Source organism: Triturus cristatus, chromosome 8 (genome assembly GCF_964204655.1).
Source record: "Triturus cristatus chromosome 8, aTriCri1.1, whole genome shotgun sequence".
Taxonomy (NCBI): Eukaryota; Metazoa; Chordata; class Amphibia; order Caudata; family Salamandridae; genus Triturus; species Triturus cristatus.
The window spans coordinates 1,671,534,821-1,671,555,067 of record NC_140591.1 but is presented as its reverse complement, the minus strand read 5'-3'; the positions used below and the strand labels follow the sequence as shown (position 1 = coordinate 1,671,555,067).

At 45.3% G+C, this 20,247-nt stretch overlaps 1 protein-coding gene across 1 annotated transcript in view; it reads right to left on the bottom strand.

The window, feature by feature from the left end:
* The window catches only part of LOC146808558 (vomeronasal type-2 receptor 1-like), a 73,336-nt gene extending 61,693 nt beyond the window's left edge, over nt 1-11,643 (bottom strand). Inside the window, exons 1-2 of the mRNA XM_085624006.1 lie at nt 11,524-11,643; nt 10,570-10,709 (exon numbers count right to left, since the gene is read on the bottom strand). Of these exons, the coding sequence (XP_085480132.1) occupies nt 10,570-10,709; nt 11,524-11,643 (260 nt within the window). The remainder of the gene's footprint in view (nt 1-10,569; nt 10,710-11,523) is intronic.
* Nucleotides 11,644-20,247: the final 8,604 nt, after the last annotated feature.

Below are 20,247 nucleotides of genomic sequence, written 5' to 3'. Positions count from 1 at the left end.
TTTTTAAATGTTTATTTTATTTTACAGAGTTTTACATAGCGCAAACTTGGCATCAGAGAGCTTTACATATGACCAGTTGCGTTACATGAGGACACATTCATTTTTTTTGTAGACACTGGGAGATTAAGCGGCATATTATCAAGCATGGCGTTAAAATTATCGCCACTTTAGCGGCACAAAACTGCAGCTAAAGCGGCGACAATGGGCTTGATAATATGCCGCAGAGAATTCCCATAGAAGTCCATATCCTGGTGGGAATCTGGGCTTCAATTGGAATTCTCAAGGGCATACTATCAAGCCCATTATCGCCGCTTTAGCGTCAGTTTTCTGCCACTAAAGCAGCGATAATTTTAACTCCGTTTCTTGATAACATGCCCCTAAGTGATTTGCCCAGAATCACAGGATGTTCAGCGTCATTGACGAGACTCGAACCCGGTTCCCCAGATTCAAGGTTGACCGTCCTAGCAGTTAGGTCAACTCCTCTCCACAAGGATTTGGAATAAAATGGTGAAACATTGAGCATCATTATAAAGAATAAGTGTTTTATTGTAAGACCTCCAACAAACATTCTGCAACACTACGCAACAGTATTCACAGAAATGAAAAGTCACTAAGTGGTCAGAACACTAAATGGGCTACCTCTTTGAGCAGTAGATATCTGTCCCCAAGAAGACACTTCTCCTGCGTTGCATTTTAAATGTTGAGCTTTGGCAGAGATATGCAAGAGTCTTTGGAGCAGAGCGTGAGGGCGTATGTACTAGCCAGCCCCTGGGGCAGCTCATGACGGTGTGGGGCAGGTCAAGAGGACTTGAGCCAGGCACCGCAGACACAAGTTAACCCATTCCTAGATGGCAAGAGACATTCTATTTGGTGGGCTCACTCACCATCAATCCAGCTCACACTCTGTTTTTTTCGTACTTCTGCATTTGTTTTTTCTTACATTCTTAGTAGGTTCTTTACTTCTGCTTGCATCATTGTTTTTTTAATAGGCAGCTCATCTTCCTCGTACTTGTATGTCCACAATAAAACCTGCTCCCCACAACCAATGCTTTATTCATGTTCCATCTGCTAATACCCAGGAAATGCCTTATTTGTAGTCCATTTGCTAATCCCCAGCCAATGCCTTATTCGTGGTCCATCTGCTAATCCCCAGCTGATGCCTGATTTATGATCCATCTAGCAAACACCAGACAAAACCAGTTTCATATGATCCATCTGGTATTCTTTAGCCAATTTCTGATTCTACAATCATCTTCTATCATCAATCTGATGCCTAATTAGTGCTCAATCTCCTAATCCCCAACCAAGGCCTGATTTTTCATAAATCCGATCATCCCCAGCCAATGCTTCATTCATGATTAATTTTCTAATCCACATCCAATGCCTGATTTGTGACCCATCTGATAATCCCTAAATGATTCCTGATATGAAATCCATCTGCTAATTCACAGCTAATGCCTTTATCTGATGCTTCATCTAATCCCCATCAGATGCATTAGTCATGTTGCATTTAATAGTCCCCAGCCAAAGCCTGATACATGGTCCATTTGCTAATCCCCTGCTGATTCTTTAATAATCTGCTATCATTTAGCTGATGCAGAATTTGTGATCAATATCCAAATTCCCAACGAATGCTGGACTCTTCATTCATCTGCTAATAGCCATCCGATGCCTGAATAATGATCTATTTCCCAATTCTCATCCGTTACCTGATTTGTGATCCATCCACAAATCCCCAGCTAATGCCTTACTTGTGATCCTCATGCTAATCCTGAAAACAAATGCCTTATTTGTGATTCATCTGCTAATCCCCAGCTGATGACTAATTTGTGATTGTTTGATATTCCAATGCCGATGCCTGATTCTCCATCCATCTACCATTTACTAGCCGGTCCTTAATTTGTGATCAATCTCCAAAACCACATGCATGCCTGATTTGTGGTCCATCTTGTTTTCTATAGAAGATGAAATGTAGGGATCCATCTGGTATTACCAAGCCAATGCCTGATCCATGTGTTACGAACCAACTGATGCCTGAGTCATGATCCACTTGCTACTAACCAGTGTATTCCAGTGAATGCCTGGTTCGTGAGCCATCAGCTACTGTCCATCTAATGCCTGATTTATGATGCATCTGGTATTCCAATGGTGCCAATGCCTCATTTCTGATGTGCTGCTGCCCAGTTCATGCTGAATTTGTGAGTTTAAGAAGAAACAAGTCGTACTGAAAAAGTCTTAGTTACAAAAGTCTAGTACAATTGTCGGCTACTGCCAATATTTTTATTTTAAGTACTGTGTTATCAAGAAAATTGTGCATTGAATATAAATAATGTTGCACATTAAACATAAACAATAAAGTTGTGCGATGAAGTACACAGAAGACTAACATTATACTTACTGAACTTTATGAAAAATAACCTTGTGTATTCACCAATATTTAGCCCGTTTCTGCTTTTCTGGTTTCTAAAATGAATAAATAAAACAAGTATGCACACACATTACTGCCTGCCAGTTTTATTGTGGTGCAAGGGTAGTTCCATCAGCTGAGGGTAGTGGATTAGGAAGCCACAAAACGATGCTGGAGTCTTTTTATTTTGTTGCAGACTCCTTTCACATCTTCAATCACATCAGAATGCAGCTGGCAGCTCATCCAAAGGTGCAAGGAGGTTCTTTTGACACTGAAAGGATGTGTTTCATAGGAAGAGGCAGAAATTTTGATTTAATTCCATTTGTGGACGTTCTGATCTCATTTATTTGGAAAGGTCAATAGTTACCTTTTTATGTGAAATTCCTGGCACACTCTCATACATGGAGTATTTTGGTTGGTGCAAAGATAGCATTTTATGTGTCTTCATTGTGAGTTAATTACTGATTTGAAAATATGGATGATGTGTTCTTGTTCTTATACATTTTTGCTGTTTTGTTACACATGTTTGTTTATCCATGATACGTGTTTTAATGCTACCCTATTACTGATTTCCTGTGAGACATGTTTAATGCCTGATTTGTGATCCATCGGCAATTGCCCATACAATGCTTGCTTTTTGATCCATTGGCTGTTCCCCAGACGATGCCTGATTTATGACCCATCGGCTACTGCCCAGGTGAGGCCTGATGTGTGACCCATCAGCAATTCCCAGCCAATGATTGATTTGCGAACCATAGGCTATTGCCCAGACGATGCCTAATTTGTAATCCATCGGCTATTACCCAGTTGATACATGATTTATGACTCATCAGGCATTGCTCAGCCAATACCTGATTTGTGATCCACCAGCCATTGTCCAGTTGATGCCTGATTTGCGTCCCATTGGCTATTGCCTAGACAATGCCTGATTTGTGATCTATCGGCTATGGCCCAACTGATGCCTGGTTTGTGATCCTTCTGCAGTTGTGAAGCAGTCAAGTAGCCTAAAGGTGGTAACCATGAAGCATATCTTTAAGATGCCTGCATGTTTATATTGCAGAGAATGTATATGCAGGTGCTCATAAGTGTATCACCTTAAGATATTCTTTTAACAAGCACACACCACAAGATCTTGCAGCCTTCTATTGTCTTTCTATGTCCCCTGACTCTGATTCTCTTGTTTTCATGAGGAACTGTGTTGCAGGGATTCTGCACATACACAGAACTATGAACAGGATTGTGGGACCTTGGTGTATAGGGGCTGGGCCTTTCTACCGCCTTAGTACCCACGAGCCCAGGACCTACACAAACACGGAGAAGCAAATTATTAGACACCCCAGAACACAACACACCCAGATCTCTCAGGAATCGCATTAACAAGACACACCTTTTTGCTCACACTCTCGTACCTGTCCACAATCAGATCTGACTGAGACACGAATGTAGTTTAGAACGTTTATTTTAACTAACAAGCAGAAAAATGCATAACAGAAATACAGCTAGCATCACAGCCAGTCCATGCATTATGAAGGGAGATGTCATCGTATAGAGACAATGGTGAAAGTACTCTAGTGCCTAACCTCCCTCTCCTTGTAAAGAAGAAGTATTATTATACAATAGAAGATCTCTTGGTTTTGTTAGCACATCCCATACCTTAGAGTTTAGATGGGATTTCTACATCGAAGGTGGGTGTTGCTCTTCTCCCTGGAAAGGTGCCTCTCTAAGTGTGTCTCTCCTAAACATGTATCCCTGTAATATCAAAGCATGAGTCTTCAGCCGCAGCTGTAGTGCTGTGTTTCGTCTAGGTACTAGGGGCTGACCAGAACAGAATAATAAGGGGCATTGTTTATCTACCTTGCTCACAATGTTCAGACTAAACTCCAGGAACAGGCAGGGAACGAACACAGCAGACAGTTCTCATGTGAAAGGTTTAAACAGACTTGCAAAAATAAAGTTATGTAGTAACGTGTGCAAAAGCAGCATCATGGCTGCATGAGCCATGCTAACTTAGTGATGTCGACAATGTCCCTATCGGCCAAGTGACAACTGACTGGGCAGCATTGGGATCATTATTCTCTTTATTTCTATGACGGTTAGACTCCAAAGGGGCAGAAGGACAGACAGCTAGTGCCACATTTAAAGTTTTTTTCAAATAATAGGGCACAGCAAGGGAACTTCTTGCCCAGCGTAGCTTTAAAAGGAGACAGTAGAATTGTTCCTTTGTCGTGTGTTTCCTCTATTTCCCATTGTCGTTTTCCCTATGTTTCCCTAAATATGCACATTTTAGGCTGCGTTTGCTTTGCACACATTACTAAATATCATGCTTGTTTTTGTGCCACATTTTATTTTCACACATAGGGGCCGATTGCGATGTCATTTGGAAAGGCCCCCGAATGGGATTTGGTATTGCAGAATCCGATTCGGAACCCTTCTTTCCCAATGAATCGTACACATTTCCCAAAGACCGATTACGATGCACGGTAACCATTCGGGCAGTCCAAATTGGTCCAGAAAGGCATTCAGACAGCTCGAGTCTTCTGGAGCCGAATCGTACAGCTCTATGGACACGGTTTCCAAACGAGCGATTACGATGACCGATTCAAACAGCTGTTCTGATTTGGTCTATCCGACTCGAAATGGCTGTCGGAATCTGTCTTTGGGGGTCTGTTATGGGCCCCCGTTCAGCCGGAGGTGTCCGATTGGGGCCTGTGTGGGGACCCAAGGGACCCCTCTTCCCAACTATGCGCAATATGGCAGGCCACATGTGGTGCTCACCAGAGGATACAACGTTTTCCCCAACCACCTCTTTTTTCAATGGAAGCCTGTGTTCTCGTTTGGAACACAGGCTCTCATCGAAGTCAATGCAAGTCTGACCAAACGATGTTGGGAAGCATCATAATCGGTCGTTCGGACTCGTAGGACTCGATTCATATGGAAACGATTCCGAGACTGAATCATTCACAACAGTTTCTGAACGACATCGTAATCAGCCGCATGTTTCTGTATTTTGTTCTTTTTCTGGGTTATATTCGGAACAACCTAGGCATGGTCAAACATTGCTTCTTCTTATCCTCTGTGGTCAGGCACTAGCCCCTAGACATAATAGAGAAACCCAGCTGTTATTTTTGAACACACATATTTTTTGTTCTAAAAAAGACAGAAAGAGCAAAGATCCTGAGACAAGAGGGATGCAATGGCTGAGATGTAGAGCAACCATCTATGTATGCTAAGGTATGGGGTTCACCACTGAGCCCAGAGATCTATAATCTAAAATCACTTAGTTTTGTAGTGAGGGTGTGTTTAGGCAAATCTGTCAGATAATATGACTGGGCTTTTTATTGCATCTGGTCTGCTAATCATGCTAATGACATTACTGACCTGTATTTGTTTTGTAGTTGTGACACACTTATTGAATATTTGAGCATAGATATTGATAAACTTCCTTCATATCTCTTTTCGATTTTATGGTGGACAAGTACGAGTAGGAAAATAAAAAGGGGTGACCTGATACCGGGATCCCTCAGAGGGTCGGGGGTGTTGTGTTCTTGGGTGCCAAATCACTTGACTCTCTGGAAAGGTTAGGAGGGCAAGTCAGACAATATAAGCGAGTTGGATTCAGGGCCATAGATACTTATTTCGTATAGTGACTCAGTCCCTACATGCAGATGTTCTATGGTTCCAAGCATAGTCCACCAATATTTGGTCTGGTATTCATCTGCAGGTCTCCTGAGTAGTGTTTGTGAATTATCTTCCGCAGTGTTTACGAAGCATCTATACCTGTTAGTTTTTCAACTTAGAATATTAAAAGGTTTAAACCCAGTTTGTATTCCACTTTGATTTAATTTCTGTTTGTCTGATGGCTGAGCGGCCTTAACCATTACGTTCAATCGCAGACTGGCAGTTTACGCACATTTAGCACAACATGGTCTTCCTAAAGCGGGTGGTCATCTTATCTTTGTTGTTGAAGGGGATGCTGCATATCGCTTTGAAGTTTTTTATTCTTGGCTCACATTTCCAGCTGTTGAAGTGAACACTAAGACATTCCATACATACACTACACCTGCAGCGCCTAATCATTATAGTTCTTACGCACTTCTTGAGATTTCTCTCCCCTACTGGAAACACCAAAATTATCTCCTTGGAGCCCTCCCTCACGTAGCTACATCTGTCGCTTGGGTCCTACTTAGTACTGAGGTCAGCCTTAGCTGGATATAAACCCTACCCTGATATGGCTAATCAAAATCTTGTATAATCAAAAGCTTTATACACTGGTCTATTTGCCTTATGCAGAGGATTGACTAAATTTGTTTCACGTGCCTTGTTGGCAGGGCCAGCTAGAATTGACCTGCAAGGGCAAGCCCAGTTGCCTGCAGCACCCACCATAAGTCCTGTAATTATTGATTCAGTGGGCAAAGGACCCACTAATTGTGAGGAAATTTCATTATGAATTGTCCCCAAAATTGATCAACTGGCATCTGTGTTTCCCCCTACAGGGCCACAAGACAAGCACAGAATTTTGATTATGCGCTTACCCAATGGGATGGTTCCCAGTATTGCAGACTGTAACACCTGGGGGACAATCTTTGCTGCTGTCTATACTATCTGTCATGGCACACCCTTGATGTCTGTCATACCAGATGTACTCAAACAGATATAGAATGAACATGGAGCAGGTGCTGCCCTAGATTTGGGGATCAAACTTCTGGGGAATTTTCCCACAGTGACAGCAAAGTTTCTGTCTAATGTTAAAGGTGAAACAGCATCTCTGGCTAAATGCCAGTGGCTCGTGGCGGTACCATCAGCCGACAGTGAACGCAATTTGCTTATAATATTGCTAATGTATATACATCCTTAGGAGGCAATAATTGGGAACAAGACCTACCAAACCACCTCCTGGCAAACCTAGTACAGAAAATAAATCAAAGCCGGCCTGTGAGTTTGTTAAAAACCTATGGGAAACATCTAAACAACAACAGAAAGGTAAACCACCCACGGAGTCCTCTGAGAAACAATATGATTTTCGTGATCACATTAAAATCAAGACTCCAGACAGGTATCAGATTCTCCTGGTTCCTGTCAGGAATCAAACAATAAAACATTTGTAGAGCACGCTACTCACCCGTGAGGGTCTCAAGGCGCTTGGGGGGGGGGGGGGGGGCTGCTACTGTTCGAACAGCCAGGTCTTGAGAAGCCTCCTGAAGGTCAGCAAGTCCTGGGTCTGTCGCAGGTGGATGGAAGGGTGTTCCATGTCTTGGCGGCAAGGTGAGAGAAGGATCTCCCGCCGGTGGTCATTCGGTGGATGTGTGAGATGGTGGCGAGGGTGAGGTCAGCCGACTAAATCTGGCGGTTGGGGGAGTAGAAGGTGAGTCGTTTGTTGAGGTATGCTGGTCCGGCGTCGTGGAGTGCTTTGTGGGCATGGATGATGAGTTTGAAGGTGATCCTCTTGTTGAAGGGAAGCCAGTGCAGGTTCCTCAGGTGGGCAGTGATGTGGCTGTGGCAGGTGATGTCAAGGATGAGGCGTGCGGAGGCGTTCTGTATGCGTTGAAGTCTCTTCTGGAGTTTAGCCGTGGTTCCCACGTTGAGGGTGTTGCCGTAGTTCAGCCTGCTGGTGACGAGGGCCTGGGTGACCGTCCTTCTGGTTTCGGTGGGGCTCCATCTGTAGATTTTGCACAGCATATGGAGGGTGTTGAAGCAGGAGGAGGAGAGGGCGTTAACTTGCTGGGTCATTGACAGAGATGAGTCCAGGATGACCCCCAGGTTGCGTGTGTGGTTGGTGGGTGTCGGCGCAGCTCCCAGCGAGGCTGGCCACCAAGAGTCGTCCCAGGCGGAGGGGGTGGAGCTGAGGAGGAGGACCTCCATCTTGTCTGAGTTCAGTTTCAGGCGACTGTTCTTCATCCATTCAGCGTCAGCCTTCATTCCATCATGGAAGTTGGTTTTGGCAGTGGCGGGGTCTTTGGTGAGGGAGAGGATCAGCTGGGTGTCGTTGGCATATGAGATGATGCTGAGGTTGTGTGATCGAACGATGTTGGTGAGCGGTGTCATGTAGACGTTGAAGAGGGTGGGGCTGAGGGATGATCCTTGTGGTACGCCATTGGTGATCTTGGTGGCTTCGGATCAGAATGGCGGGAGGCGGACTCTCGGGGTTCTGTCGGTGAGAAAGGAGGTTATCCAGTCGAGGGCTTTGTCGTGGATCGCTGCATTGTGGAGGCGTGTGCGTAGGGTGTGGTGGCAGACGGTGTCAAAGGCGGCCGAGAGATCTAGGAGGATGAGGGCTGCGGTTTCGCCGCTGTCCATCAGGGTCCTGATGTCGTCGGTGGCAGCGATGAGGGTGGTTTTGGTGCTGTGGTTGCTGCAGAATCTGGATTGGGACAAGTTCAAGGTGTTGTTCTCTTCGAGGAAGCGGGTCATTTGTCTGTTGACGATTTCCTCAATGACTTTTGCCAGGAACGGGAGCAGGGAGATGGACCGGAAGATCTTGAGGTCCTTTGGGTCTGCCTTGGGTTTCTTGATTAGAGCGTTGATCTCTGAGTGTTTCCAGATTTCCGGGAAGGTGGCAGTCTCAAATGAGCTGTTGAAGATCTTTCGGAGTTGGGCTGCAATGATGGAGCTCACTTTGTTGAAGATGTGGTGGGGGCAGGGGTCTGATGGTGATCCGGAGTGGATGGTGTTCATGGTTTGGATGGTGATTTCGTTGGTGACGTGGTTCCAGGAGATCAGGAGGCCAGTGTGGCTGGTAGGCGGTGAGTCTAGGGTGTCGGCGGCTGTCAGGGGGTCTGGATGTTGAAGCTGTCATGGATGTCTATGAGCTTGTGGTGGAAGAAGGCGGCTAGAGAGTTGCAGAGGTCTTGTGACGGTGGGATGTAATTGGAGCTAGAGCTCAGGTTGGCGAGTTCCTTCACAATGTTGAAAAGCTCTTTGCTGTTGTGTGCGTTGTTGACGATGCGTTCCTTGACGGAGGTCCTTTTGGCGGTTCAAATTAGTTGGTGGTGTCTGTGGCTGGCGTTCTTGAGGGCTGCATGGTTGTCCGGTGTTTGCTTGTGGCGCCATTTCTTCTCTAGTCTTCGGCAGGTATGCTTGGATGCCTGGAAGTTGGCGGTGAACCAGATGGCCCTTCTTTTGGTGCGTCTGTTTGAGGGTTCTTGATCAGGGTGTTGGCGCAGTCATCAATCCATTGCCTGAGGTTGCGGGTGGCTGTGTCGGGGTCGGTGTGGTCGGTTGGTGGGTCTCGGGCGAGGGTGGTAATTAGCTGGTCTTTGATGACCTTGTTCCAGCTGCGGTGGGGGATTCTTTGCTAGTGGTTGTGTGCGGTGGTTTTCTCTAAGGAGAAGTGGATGCAGAGGTGGTGGTGGCTGAAGGTGACGTGGCTGCTGGCAGAGAAAATGGGGTCAAGCGTGTGTCCGGCGGAATGGGTGGGTGTCGTGACGAGCTGTTTGAGACCGAGGTTGGCGAGGTTGTCCAGCAGTGTGGTGGAGTTGCTGTCGTTGGTCTCCGAGGAGGATGTAGTCTGTGGAGGCCAAGGTGTGCGGGCTGACGACGTCTGTGATGGAGTCGCTGAACTGTGTCCGGGGTCCAGGGGGTTTGTACACGAGGGTTCCTCTGAGGGTGGTGTTGGGATTGATGTAGATCTGGAAGTGCAGGTGTTCGGCGGTGCTGAGGGTGTCTTCGTTGTTGGTCGAGATTCTGAGGGCGTTTCTTTGGACGATGGCGATTCCTCCTCCCGGAATGTTTGTGCGGTCCCTGTAGGTGATCTTGTAGCCATCCGGGATGGCTATGGCAACATCAGGTGCCGATGAGGTGTTCAGCTAGGTCTCCATCAGGAAAGCGATGCTCGGGGTGGATGAGTCAAGCAGGTCCCAGAGTTCGACGGCGTGCCTGTGGACAGAGCGGGTGTTGAGCAGTATGCATCTGAGATGGTTGTGGCCTGCCTCGGTGGGGGGGGGGGGCAGGATGTGCTGATGCACACTGGCTGGTGAAGTTGCAGTTTCGGCAGGTGAAAGGTCCGTGGGTGCGCTTCGGGGTGGCCTGGAAGCAGGTGGTAGATCGGCCGGCATTGAGTGCATGGAGGAGGATGGCATCATAGCGGCATCTGATGTCGTGGCGCTCGCGGGGGCCAGAGGGTCTGGCGCTGGGCATGGTCCAGGCACGAACGGGCACAGACGTACTTGCCTTTGGCGTGCCAGCGGCACGCGCTGCCGCACAGCAGAGTGAGAGGGGCGGGGCCGCAGGGGATGAAACGGCGGGAAGGGGAAAGGAAGGCTGGAATGCAGGGGCTAAGAGAGAAAATGGTCAGGAAAAGAGCAGACTACAAAAACAAGGAATATAACAGTGGAACCAGATTACAACAGGTATACAGCAGTGGGAACAGAATACTAAAAACGGGGTTACAGTAGAAAGAAGGCAGAATACCACACAATGGAATGCAACAGCAGAATAAGTAGCATACACCACAATACAGCAGAAAGGAATACAACACTAGACAAATACACCACAATACAACAGAATGGAATACAATAACAGACAAATAACAGGCAACGGGAACAGAGTGAGGAGACAGATACGTACGGTTCACCACTGACCACCAGTAATGAGGCGCAGGCGCGGGCCTGCGGGTGGAGGAGTGCCTCGAACTTGCGGCAGCAGCGACCAGGGACACGGGCACAGAACGATGGAGCTGTGCGGCGTGGGGAGCGACCTGCCTGGAACTGGGTCAAGTTGAGCAGCAGCATGACAGAGGAGGTTGATCCGAACGTGGGCAAAAAGAGTAAGTGAAACCGAAATGGTAGACACCACAAAGGTCTGATGTAAAGATTAAAAAGATTGCAGCCAACATCGCATTGGTGCACCAACATCCTTCCACAGGCCAAGCTACTGGCTTCAGTACACATGCTGACATCTGGAACTTTCTAACTCACCACAGCCAGAGTGGCAGGAGTATCCCGGGCATCCTTCTCAGCATTCCTCCCCTTCGTCCTGAATGCCATCATAAGGCTCATACCACAGTACCACAGTACCTCATCTTCCCCAACTGAACGCAGAAACACCAGGAAAAAAAGCAAGGGGCACTGGACTGCATACGTGTGTAATTTGTGCCTCCAGCAGCTACATCACAACTGTACCACTGTAGAAAGCACATGCATTCCATGAACATGCAGTGATTCATGGACCACCTGGGCCTCATCATCAATGTCCTCGTAAAGTACCCAGGCAGTGCTCATGAATCCTTCATGTTCCGTCATTCCATCATCAATGATCGCTTCCAGAATCGGACATATACGAATGGCATATTGGTTGGAAAGTACTTGTAAAGCACATGCCACTCAATTATGTTGCAATACGTTGCCATATTAGTGTTGGACTAAATGGAGTGCATTTGTAGCAGATGTAGGCCTACATACTTGCACCATACTACATGTCATATGCCCAACACAATCACACAAGTCACATATGTTTAGACCACCTACGCCACTGTGGGCCACATATAAAAGTGAACTGCGCTGCTGGAGAATCACTGTTCATGATGCTCTGGTGGAGCAGGTCTCACACTCATATCATTGAGGCAATGCAAAGTCAGACTGCGTGCCCTTGCATGGCCTCATTGATATGCAGTAAGGCAAGCAAGAACAAAGTGCAGCATTGACTCCCCTTCCATTGAGGATGTGTTTGATGGGCCTTGCAGTGGCTTTTCCCATGCAGCACCAATGAAGATCTCACACAGTTCAACGTATATAAGGATAAGGGACTTGGGATTGTTTGCCAATAGTGTGCCTCCCAAGGTTACATAATTACATGTCTCTTATTCATGTCCTGAATTACGCAGGATATATAGAATGAGGACATTTCTTAGATTGTTTGCTTTTGGTGCAGGCATGCATCCCTTAAAGCATTACGCTATTTGAGTACACAACTGTGGTAAATTTAAATTACCTAGACTTAATTTATGCGGTAAAATTCAATAAGAATAACTCAGTAAAAATAAGAGGCAGAATCCGTGGTATTTGAGGTTATAAAAGGGACTTTATTCCTTACAAAGGAATGATGGTTCGAACCAGGCAATCGAGTTCCGTCACCACGAAGGTTCAGGAAGGGATCAGCAGCACATTATTGACAGGTTGTCATATTTATATTAAATGCATTACAGTAAAGACAGATGCAGGAGGCGTAACAGCTGAGAAGAGAGATAAGAATACACATACGTAATGAAAAAGGCGTTACAATAGGCGTGCATAAAGGCGTATACTAGAAACGTCATTATGATGATGACACAAGTGGGTGGATCCATAAGAGAATCCTGCAAAGTCAGCAGAAATACAAGGCAGAGATGCGCGCGCAGCCGCATGACGTGTGATTGACGTGTAACTAGAGGGTGAAGGGAACTTGACATTTAGCCTTACATGAGGAGACAGAAGTCTGGGATGTCAGGTCAACCTAGTCCCAAATCGTATCTAATATCTTGTGTTTAAGGAACTATATTATCTGGAAGGAAAGGTCTTTTCGGACAGAGCCTATTCTAAACTGACTGCTAGTGCGTGTACAAGCATCTAAGTGTCTACATGAGATGCGAGGGGGCATGGGCCTACCATGGTAACGAAAGTCATGAATTACTTGCACGGTGACAGTAAGGCCGGGCCTTTTGCTCTGCAGCTGGAGGGATGTTTACCTAAGCTACTGGACAGGAATGCATTTCTCGAGGAGCGGAGCAGATAACTTGAAGGCTGAATACAGTTTTGGCAGGCAACAGGCCGGGCTAGGCACCGTTAGCCGTGCAGGAAGTAAGACAAAGTTCATGGATACAGATGCAGGTCCAGGCTGGAGCATTCAGAGGCAGAAGCAGGAAAAGCTCGATGGCAGAATTCAGGGCCTACCTTGCCAGAGCTGGAAAACGTGAAAGACGTGAAAAGTATACCATATAAAGACGGTGGCAAGGCATACTTAGGAACGGAATATCTGACCCATTCATGGCAGATCTGAACTTGAAGGCATATTAATGTTGGACACAATTGTATTTGCGTCTTCATAGCTTGAAGTGGAGGGAACATACATGTACTTGTAGCATGTTCATGGAGCCGTTGGGGTCTAGATAGGGGACACAATTTGATCATAAAAATTTATATTTCCTCATTCCCTCCTTGTCCCCTACGGACCCTTCATGAAATATCGATCTTCAGGAATCCATCAATCTGTTCATGTAACATCATTTGCTCTTCTTTCTTCTTCCGGGATTTTGAATGAAAACTTGAACGTGGAATACACGATGTGGCACACAGGCCGCAAATCGCTGGTCCACATTGTAGACACAGGCAACAACTGAATACTATGAGAAGGCCAATACCTAGGAAGGATAGGACTTTCCATCCCCAGGCTGACAACACGCTCCAGAACCAACCGGACCATGTCCAGGTGCCTGGATTCTGATGTATCTGGTTTGCAATCTTGTGAAGACGAGTTATGGCTTTATATACGGATGGCGCGTTTTCTGGGATGAAAACACAGCAACTTGATCCGATGACCCTACAGGCTCCGCCCCTATCGGCTAGGATGACGTCAAGGACAAGACGATTTTGGAGAACAACAATCCGCATCGCAGACTGCTCCTCTGTTAAGTTGCCTAGGGCGGAAGTAGTTTCATTCACTACTGCTTCAAGGGTTCTGGTTAATCTACGTATCAGTTTACTATTTGAGACCACACCTATGTAAGGAAAGAGACCTTTATTGAAGTCTGTATATTGTTCCCATGCTGTTTCAGTGTAGTCAACAATTGGGATATCTCTCTGGGGTCTATGGTGTACTAGATTGGTATTTCTATGATAATCAGGAGGGGCTAGGAAAACAGGTGGCAGAAGGAATGCAATGTAACAGGTACCATCCCAATCTAGAGGTAGGCGTATATATGCGGTATGACCACATATAAAGTAGGAATGACGGGAAGCTCTAAATGTAGACTTGCCTTTATCACTGAATTCGATCACAGTAGTACATTTACTATGACCCAGGTGTACTGAACCATTCTTTCTTACACAGAATTCACCTTTGACTGATAATACTGACATAGCAGGCAAGACTAGTACAGCTTCAGATTCAACATTCAGAATCATGAGGTTAAGTGTAAAATTACCTAATCCATATACTTCATTTTCTAGATCAGTTCCTGTTCTTTTGGGAAGTCCCTCCTTGTTAAGATAACAGGCTTTAAGTAAAACTAAGTTCAGGTTTCCCCATACCCAGTTGCTCTGGTAAACTACAGTGTTTGAATCTAAAGAGTTAATCAGACTAAACCATGCTCCACAGGAACCATTGCGTGTGAACGGGTACGGAAAGAGAGGCAGAACTCCTTTGTATTTCTGATAGGGAGGAAGTCGGCCACATATCCAACAATTTGTAGCATTGCTGGTCTGATGAAAATGGTGTAACATACTAATGAATGTGTTGTTGCGCAGCGCAAATCTATAGGACAACTCATGTGGAGGTAGTTCACTAAAAGAATGTTCGGTAGTAACATTGTAAGCAGAATAAGCACGCTTGAAAATAGGATAGTACATGTGCAACAGTATACTCGCAGCAATAATAAAAAGACTTAGAAAAAACATAATCAACAATGTCACTATACAGTGACTATGAAGTGATTTACAATATGCATGTTTCTTGAGCTGTTTCTGTCTATTTCTCTCTCTAATTCGGTCTAGAGGATACATGTCAGAGACTTAATTCAACCGATTCACCTTGGAGAGGACTTAAACAATCGAATTGTCTGACTTGCTAGATCTTAGTTTCAGTTTATAGTCCTGTGATTCGGTCTTTTCAACCAGGGGGAGTTTTGAATCAGTCTCTGGAAGGGGGCAGGGCTGAGAATTCAAGTCAAATGGTAGTCCATGAAATTTCTTGATATGGCTCGAGTGTAACCAACCCTTGCGACCCTCGACCTTCACTGCTGTCCTCGTGGTTAGAAGTACCAGTTTTGGTGTTTGCCAGCGAGGCTCCAACGGGCTCCTCCTGTCGAAGTTTCTTATGAGGACTAGGTCTCCAGGAACCACTTCATGGGGCTTCACCTCGGTGTTGTCGGGAAAGGCTGCAGCTACCTGTGAACGGCAAGATTGTAGTGCAGACATCAAGGAAGCAAGGTAATCTGTCAGCATATTACAATCAACATCAGTGATTTTACGAGGTATAGGCGTCCCCCACATATTTGGTGGCCTACCGAAGACCACCTCATACGGGGATAGCCCTGTGCGAGAATGTGCTACCATTCTTATGTAAAAGAGTGCAACTGGCAAGGCTATTATCCAGTCGACGCCTTTCTCTCTACAGACTTTGGAAAGTCGAATTTTCAGGGTCTGATTATGACGTTCCACGAGACCTGCTGCCTCGGGATGTCGGACACAGTGAAATTTCCATTGATAGCCTAACAAGAGTGAAATGTGTTTCATTAGCTCGGATGAGAACGGCTGGCCATTATCTGAGTACACGATACGGGGCAAACCATACCGTGGGAAGAATTCACGAACTAACTGTTTGGCAGTAGTCGGGGCAGTGTAATCTGAGACGGGATATGCCTCTGTCCAACGGGAAAGAGCGCATACAACTACGAGGACATATTTGAATCCTCGACATCGTTCCATCTGGATATAATCCATCTGGAGGACTTCAAAAGGGTGATCGGGAGGTTGAAATCCACCCTGCTCTACAGGTACGCCTTTACCTGGATTGAACTGACAACATATCATACAAGTTCGGACTTTCTGTTTGGCTGCAGCTCGTAAGTGTTTGTTGAACCAAATGTGTTGAATACTGTCTAACATAGCTTTTTCTCCTAGATGCGCTGGACTATGTATTGTGTTAATGATAACTTGAACCATTGAGTCGGGGAGAAACCATATAGATTTTCCCTTCGTCATCCATCCCTGATCTGTTTGGATCCCTCCTAATTCAGTCCATTTCTTTATTTCCTCTGCTGTAGCATGTGTCTGTATGTCAATCACATCAAGGGCGGGATCCCTAACTGTCATGCAGTGTGTCGATGTCGGAACTATTGCCTTTGTCACGTCCGTTGCGTGATTCCGATTCTGAGCTGTCTGTTTAGCTGTTCGGTCTGCTAGATCGTTACCCTGGGAAATAATATCGGTGACTTTTGTATGGGCTTTGCACTTCATGATAGATATTGAAGTAGGCAGATGTATTGCATCTAACAGAGCTTGAATGAGGGGACCGTGTTGAATGTTGGCACCGTGAGAAGTCAAATAACCTCTCTCTCGCCAAAGGACTCCGAAGTCGTGTACAACTCCGAATGCATAACGTGAATCTGTGTATATGTTAACTTTTCTATTTTTGGCTTGAATACAGGCTTGTGTCAGAGCAATAAGCTCTGCTGCTTGAGCTGATAATGTGTCAATACAATTTGTTTCTATGACTTCGGTGTCTGTCGTGACTGCATAAGCGGCCACTAACTCTCCTGTACTTGTTCTCATACATGAACCATCCACATAAAGTGTCAGGTCTGGGTCTGGTAATGGGACGTCTGTCAAGTCTTGTCTGGGTTTTGTCGTAATAGTAATGACTTCGATACAATCATGTGCCAGTGGGTCTGTTCCACTTAATGGCAAAAGTGTGGCAGGATTTAATGTACTACAACGTCTGATTTCTATGTGTGGCTGAAATAATGTTAGTTCGTAACCTGTCAGTCGTGCTATAGTCAAGTGTTGTGTTTGTGTCCGGTTCAAGAGAACCTCTACTGCGTGTGGTACTTGTACTGTCAATTGATGTCCTAATACTATGGAATCGCTTTGTCTGATCGCTAGAGCTGTCGCTGCGACTGATTTCAGGCACGCAGGAAGAGCTTGAGCTACGGGATCTAATGTGCTAGAAAAGTAAGCACATGGTTTGTGTGATCCTGCTTGTTCCTGAGTGAGTACTGACAAAGCAGTACCTTCACGTTCTGTAACAAAGAGTGTAAAAGGCTTACTGTAACATGGTGTCGCTAAAACAGGTGCTTGGCATAAAGCTTTCTTTAAGTCTTCAAAAGCTTGTGTATGTTCTGGAGTCCAAGGGAGGACAGTCGATGTCGCTGCCTCCTGGGTTGTCAACTGAATGAGTGGTTTTGCTAAAAATGCGTACTGGGGAATCCACTGCCTGCAGTATGAAGTGAGGCCTATGAAGGCCCGTACCTCCTTTTGTGTCTTGGGTGGTGGCATGTTTACAATTAACTGGATGCGGTCAGGTGTGAGCTGTCTCCCCCCCTTGGACAGCAAGTGCCCAAGGTACACAACTTGCTGGGCACAGAATTGCAGCTTCGAAGGGGACACCTTGTGCCCCTTGTCGGCCAGAAAATGTAAAACCGTCAGTGATGCTTTTTCACATTCGGGTTCGCTTCGGGCGGTGATCAGTGGATCATCGACATACTGAAGCAGTGCAGTGTTTACTGGCATGTGGATACTGTCAAGTTGTCTTTTCAGTGCTTGGCTGTAGATGCTAGGACTTTCTGTAAATCCTTGAGGTGCGCGTGCGAATTTAAAACTTCGTCCATTTAAACTAAATCCGAACAAATATTGGCTTTCCGGATCGATTGGAACGCTAAAGAAGGCGTTCTTGAGGTCAATCACAGTAAAGAACGTTGCTTCTGAATCAATAGCTGTCAGTAATGAAGAGATATCTGGGACCACGGGATATTGTGGTACAATGCATTTATTCAATTCGCGCAGATCAATAACTAATCGATATACTGGGGGTGCTTTTGGATCAGTTCGTTTAAGAATCGGAATGATCGGAGAATTACATATATTGGAGTCGGTTTCTACAACCACTCCTTGTGCAATGAGCTCGTCAATGATTTGCAGTAAAGCCACTACAGCATCTGGAGGTAACTTGTATTGTCGCATTCGTAGTAATACCACTCCTGCTTTGAGTGTGACTCGATATGGTGTAATGTGCATACAACCTACATCAGTGGGGCCTTTTGTCCATAAATGTGCAGGTAGATTCTGTAACCGGTGATCCATGTCTCTTGACACGTAGTGACCTTTAAAGTCACGCAAAAATAGTCGTACTCCGTCCGGAGAACAACATATTATAGCTCCTAGAGCTTTCAATGTTTTTATACCTAACAAGTTTTCTGGGCATGATTTTGTAAGCAATAGATCTGTAGTCCGTGTCAATGGACCAACTGTAAATGCAAGCGGTTGCGATACTTCGTTAATGGTAGGCTTTCCTGAGAAACCAAGGGAAATATTTTGTGAGCCTGAGAGGGGTGCCCCTGGGACTTCGTCGTGACTTATAGTTGTTCTGCTTGCCCCTGTGTCAAGTAGGAACCTTCTGTCTTTCCCTAATACTTGACTCTGTACATAAGGACCCTCTTGATCTACAGGAACCTCAATAAGGGGTAAGCCAACTTCCCTCTCTAGGCTATTTCATGTGTAGCGCTGATAATCTGGATAGTCATTTTGTGCATACTGGTACATCTGTTGTGTCGTGTTTTGTGTTGCGGCAATAGACTGTGGCTGTGGTACCACTACGGTTTGTTGTGGAACCGGCATAGGCTGTACATGTTGAGGTGCTTGTTGTTGGATCTGATCCTGTCTAGGCGGACGTGGTCTCTCCTTGGTTTTACCCGTAGAGATATTATGTTTCAGAACTGCACAATCGTTTATATAATGACCTGGCTGTTTACAATAGTTGCATGTCCCTTTAACGGGAACCGCTGAATTACTGGACTGTGTCGCACCCTTTTTATGACCGTCAGCTGGAACTGACTGAGCGACGAGCATTTTCATTTTCGTGTCTTTCATACGTCTTTGTTCGTGTTCATGTTCTTCTCTAATTCTATTTTGGTGATACTGTAACATTTGTAACATTTGTGAAGGAGTGTTAGCTTGCCAAGTGCTCTCAACTTTTAATACTCTATTTTTGACCTGTGGCAGGGAATTCTCGACTAGTTTTGTTACAAAAAGATGTGGATAGGAATCGCTACTTGCTTTCAGGCCGCTATTAATACCAAAACATTTTTCAAATCGGGAATAAAAATCACTAGTGTCTTCATCTGGTTTCTGTTTACAAGCTGAGATTGCTCCCCAGTCTTCCTTTTTCGTAGTTAATAAACGTGGCAATACTTGTACTAATAATCCTGGTAATGCTTTAGTTTTGTCCCCAAGCCCTACGCCTGCAGTCGGGCATTTTCTTCGTTTTCTAATACTGTCCAATCAATCTTTTGGTCTCCCACTTCCCATTCCTTTTCTTTGAGTTTCTCATAAATACCGGCAGGCAATAATACTTTCAATATTTTCATAATGTCAGGATAGGTATAATCACCCATGAGTAACATGTCCTTTAGTTCACGGTGAAAACCTGCTGGATCTTTGTCATGGCTAGGCACTAATTTTTTCATTTCCAATAGTTCTATTTTAGTTATGGGCGTGTACAGAAACACGCGTCTAAATGTATTATCATCATTTCTAACTGGGTGTACTTCGCGTAAGGGATTCTGTCTGTCTATGTAATACGTTTTTCTCTCCATGGAAGGAGCTGGATCATGTTCTGGACTCAAAAAGGCACTATATCTATGTCGGTATTCTAGAATTACTTTAATTAGATCGGTACCTAGACCTCTCCATTTATTCAGGAGTAGTTCTATCAGTATATCAGGTAGGGGACCAGGATCGGTGTGTTCTTTTTTATACAATATAAGGAGATGTTGTATCATGTATATACTAGCTAAACGCTGTTCATCGGGTGTGAGATTCAGAAACGTGTGTGTAGCGCATCATCACTGTATTTTTCAGAACTGTCAGCCCATTGTACTGCTGACCTGGCTAATTCTTGTTCATCCATAGAATCGAGCACATGGTACCCCCTTCGTT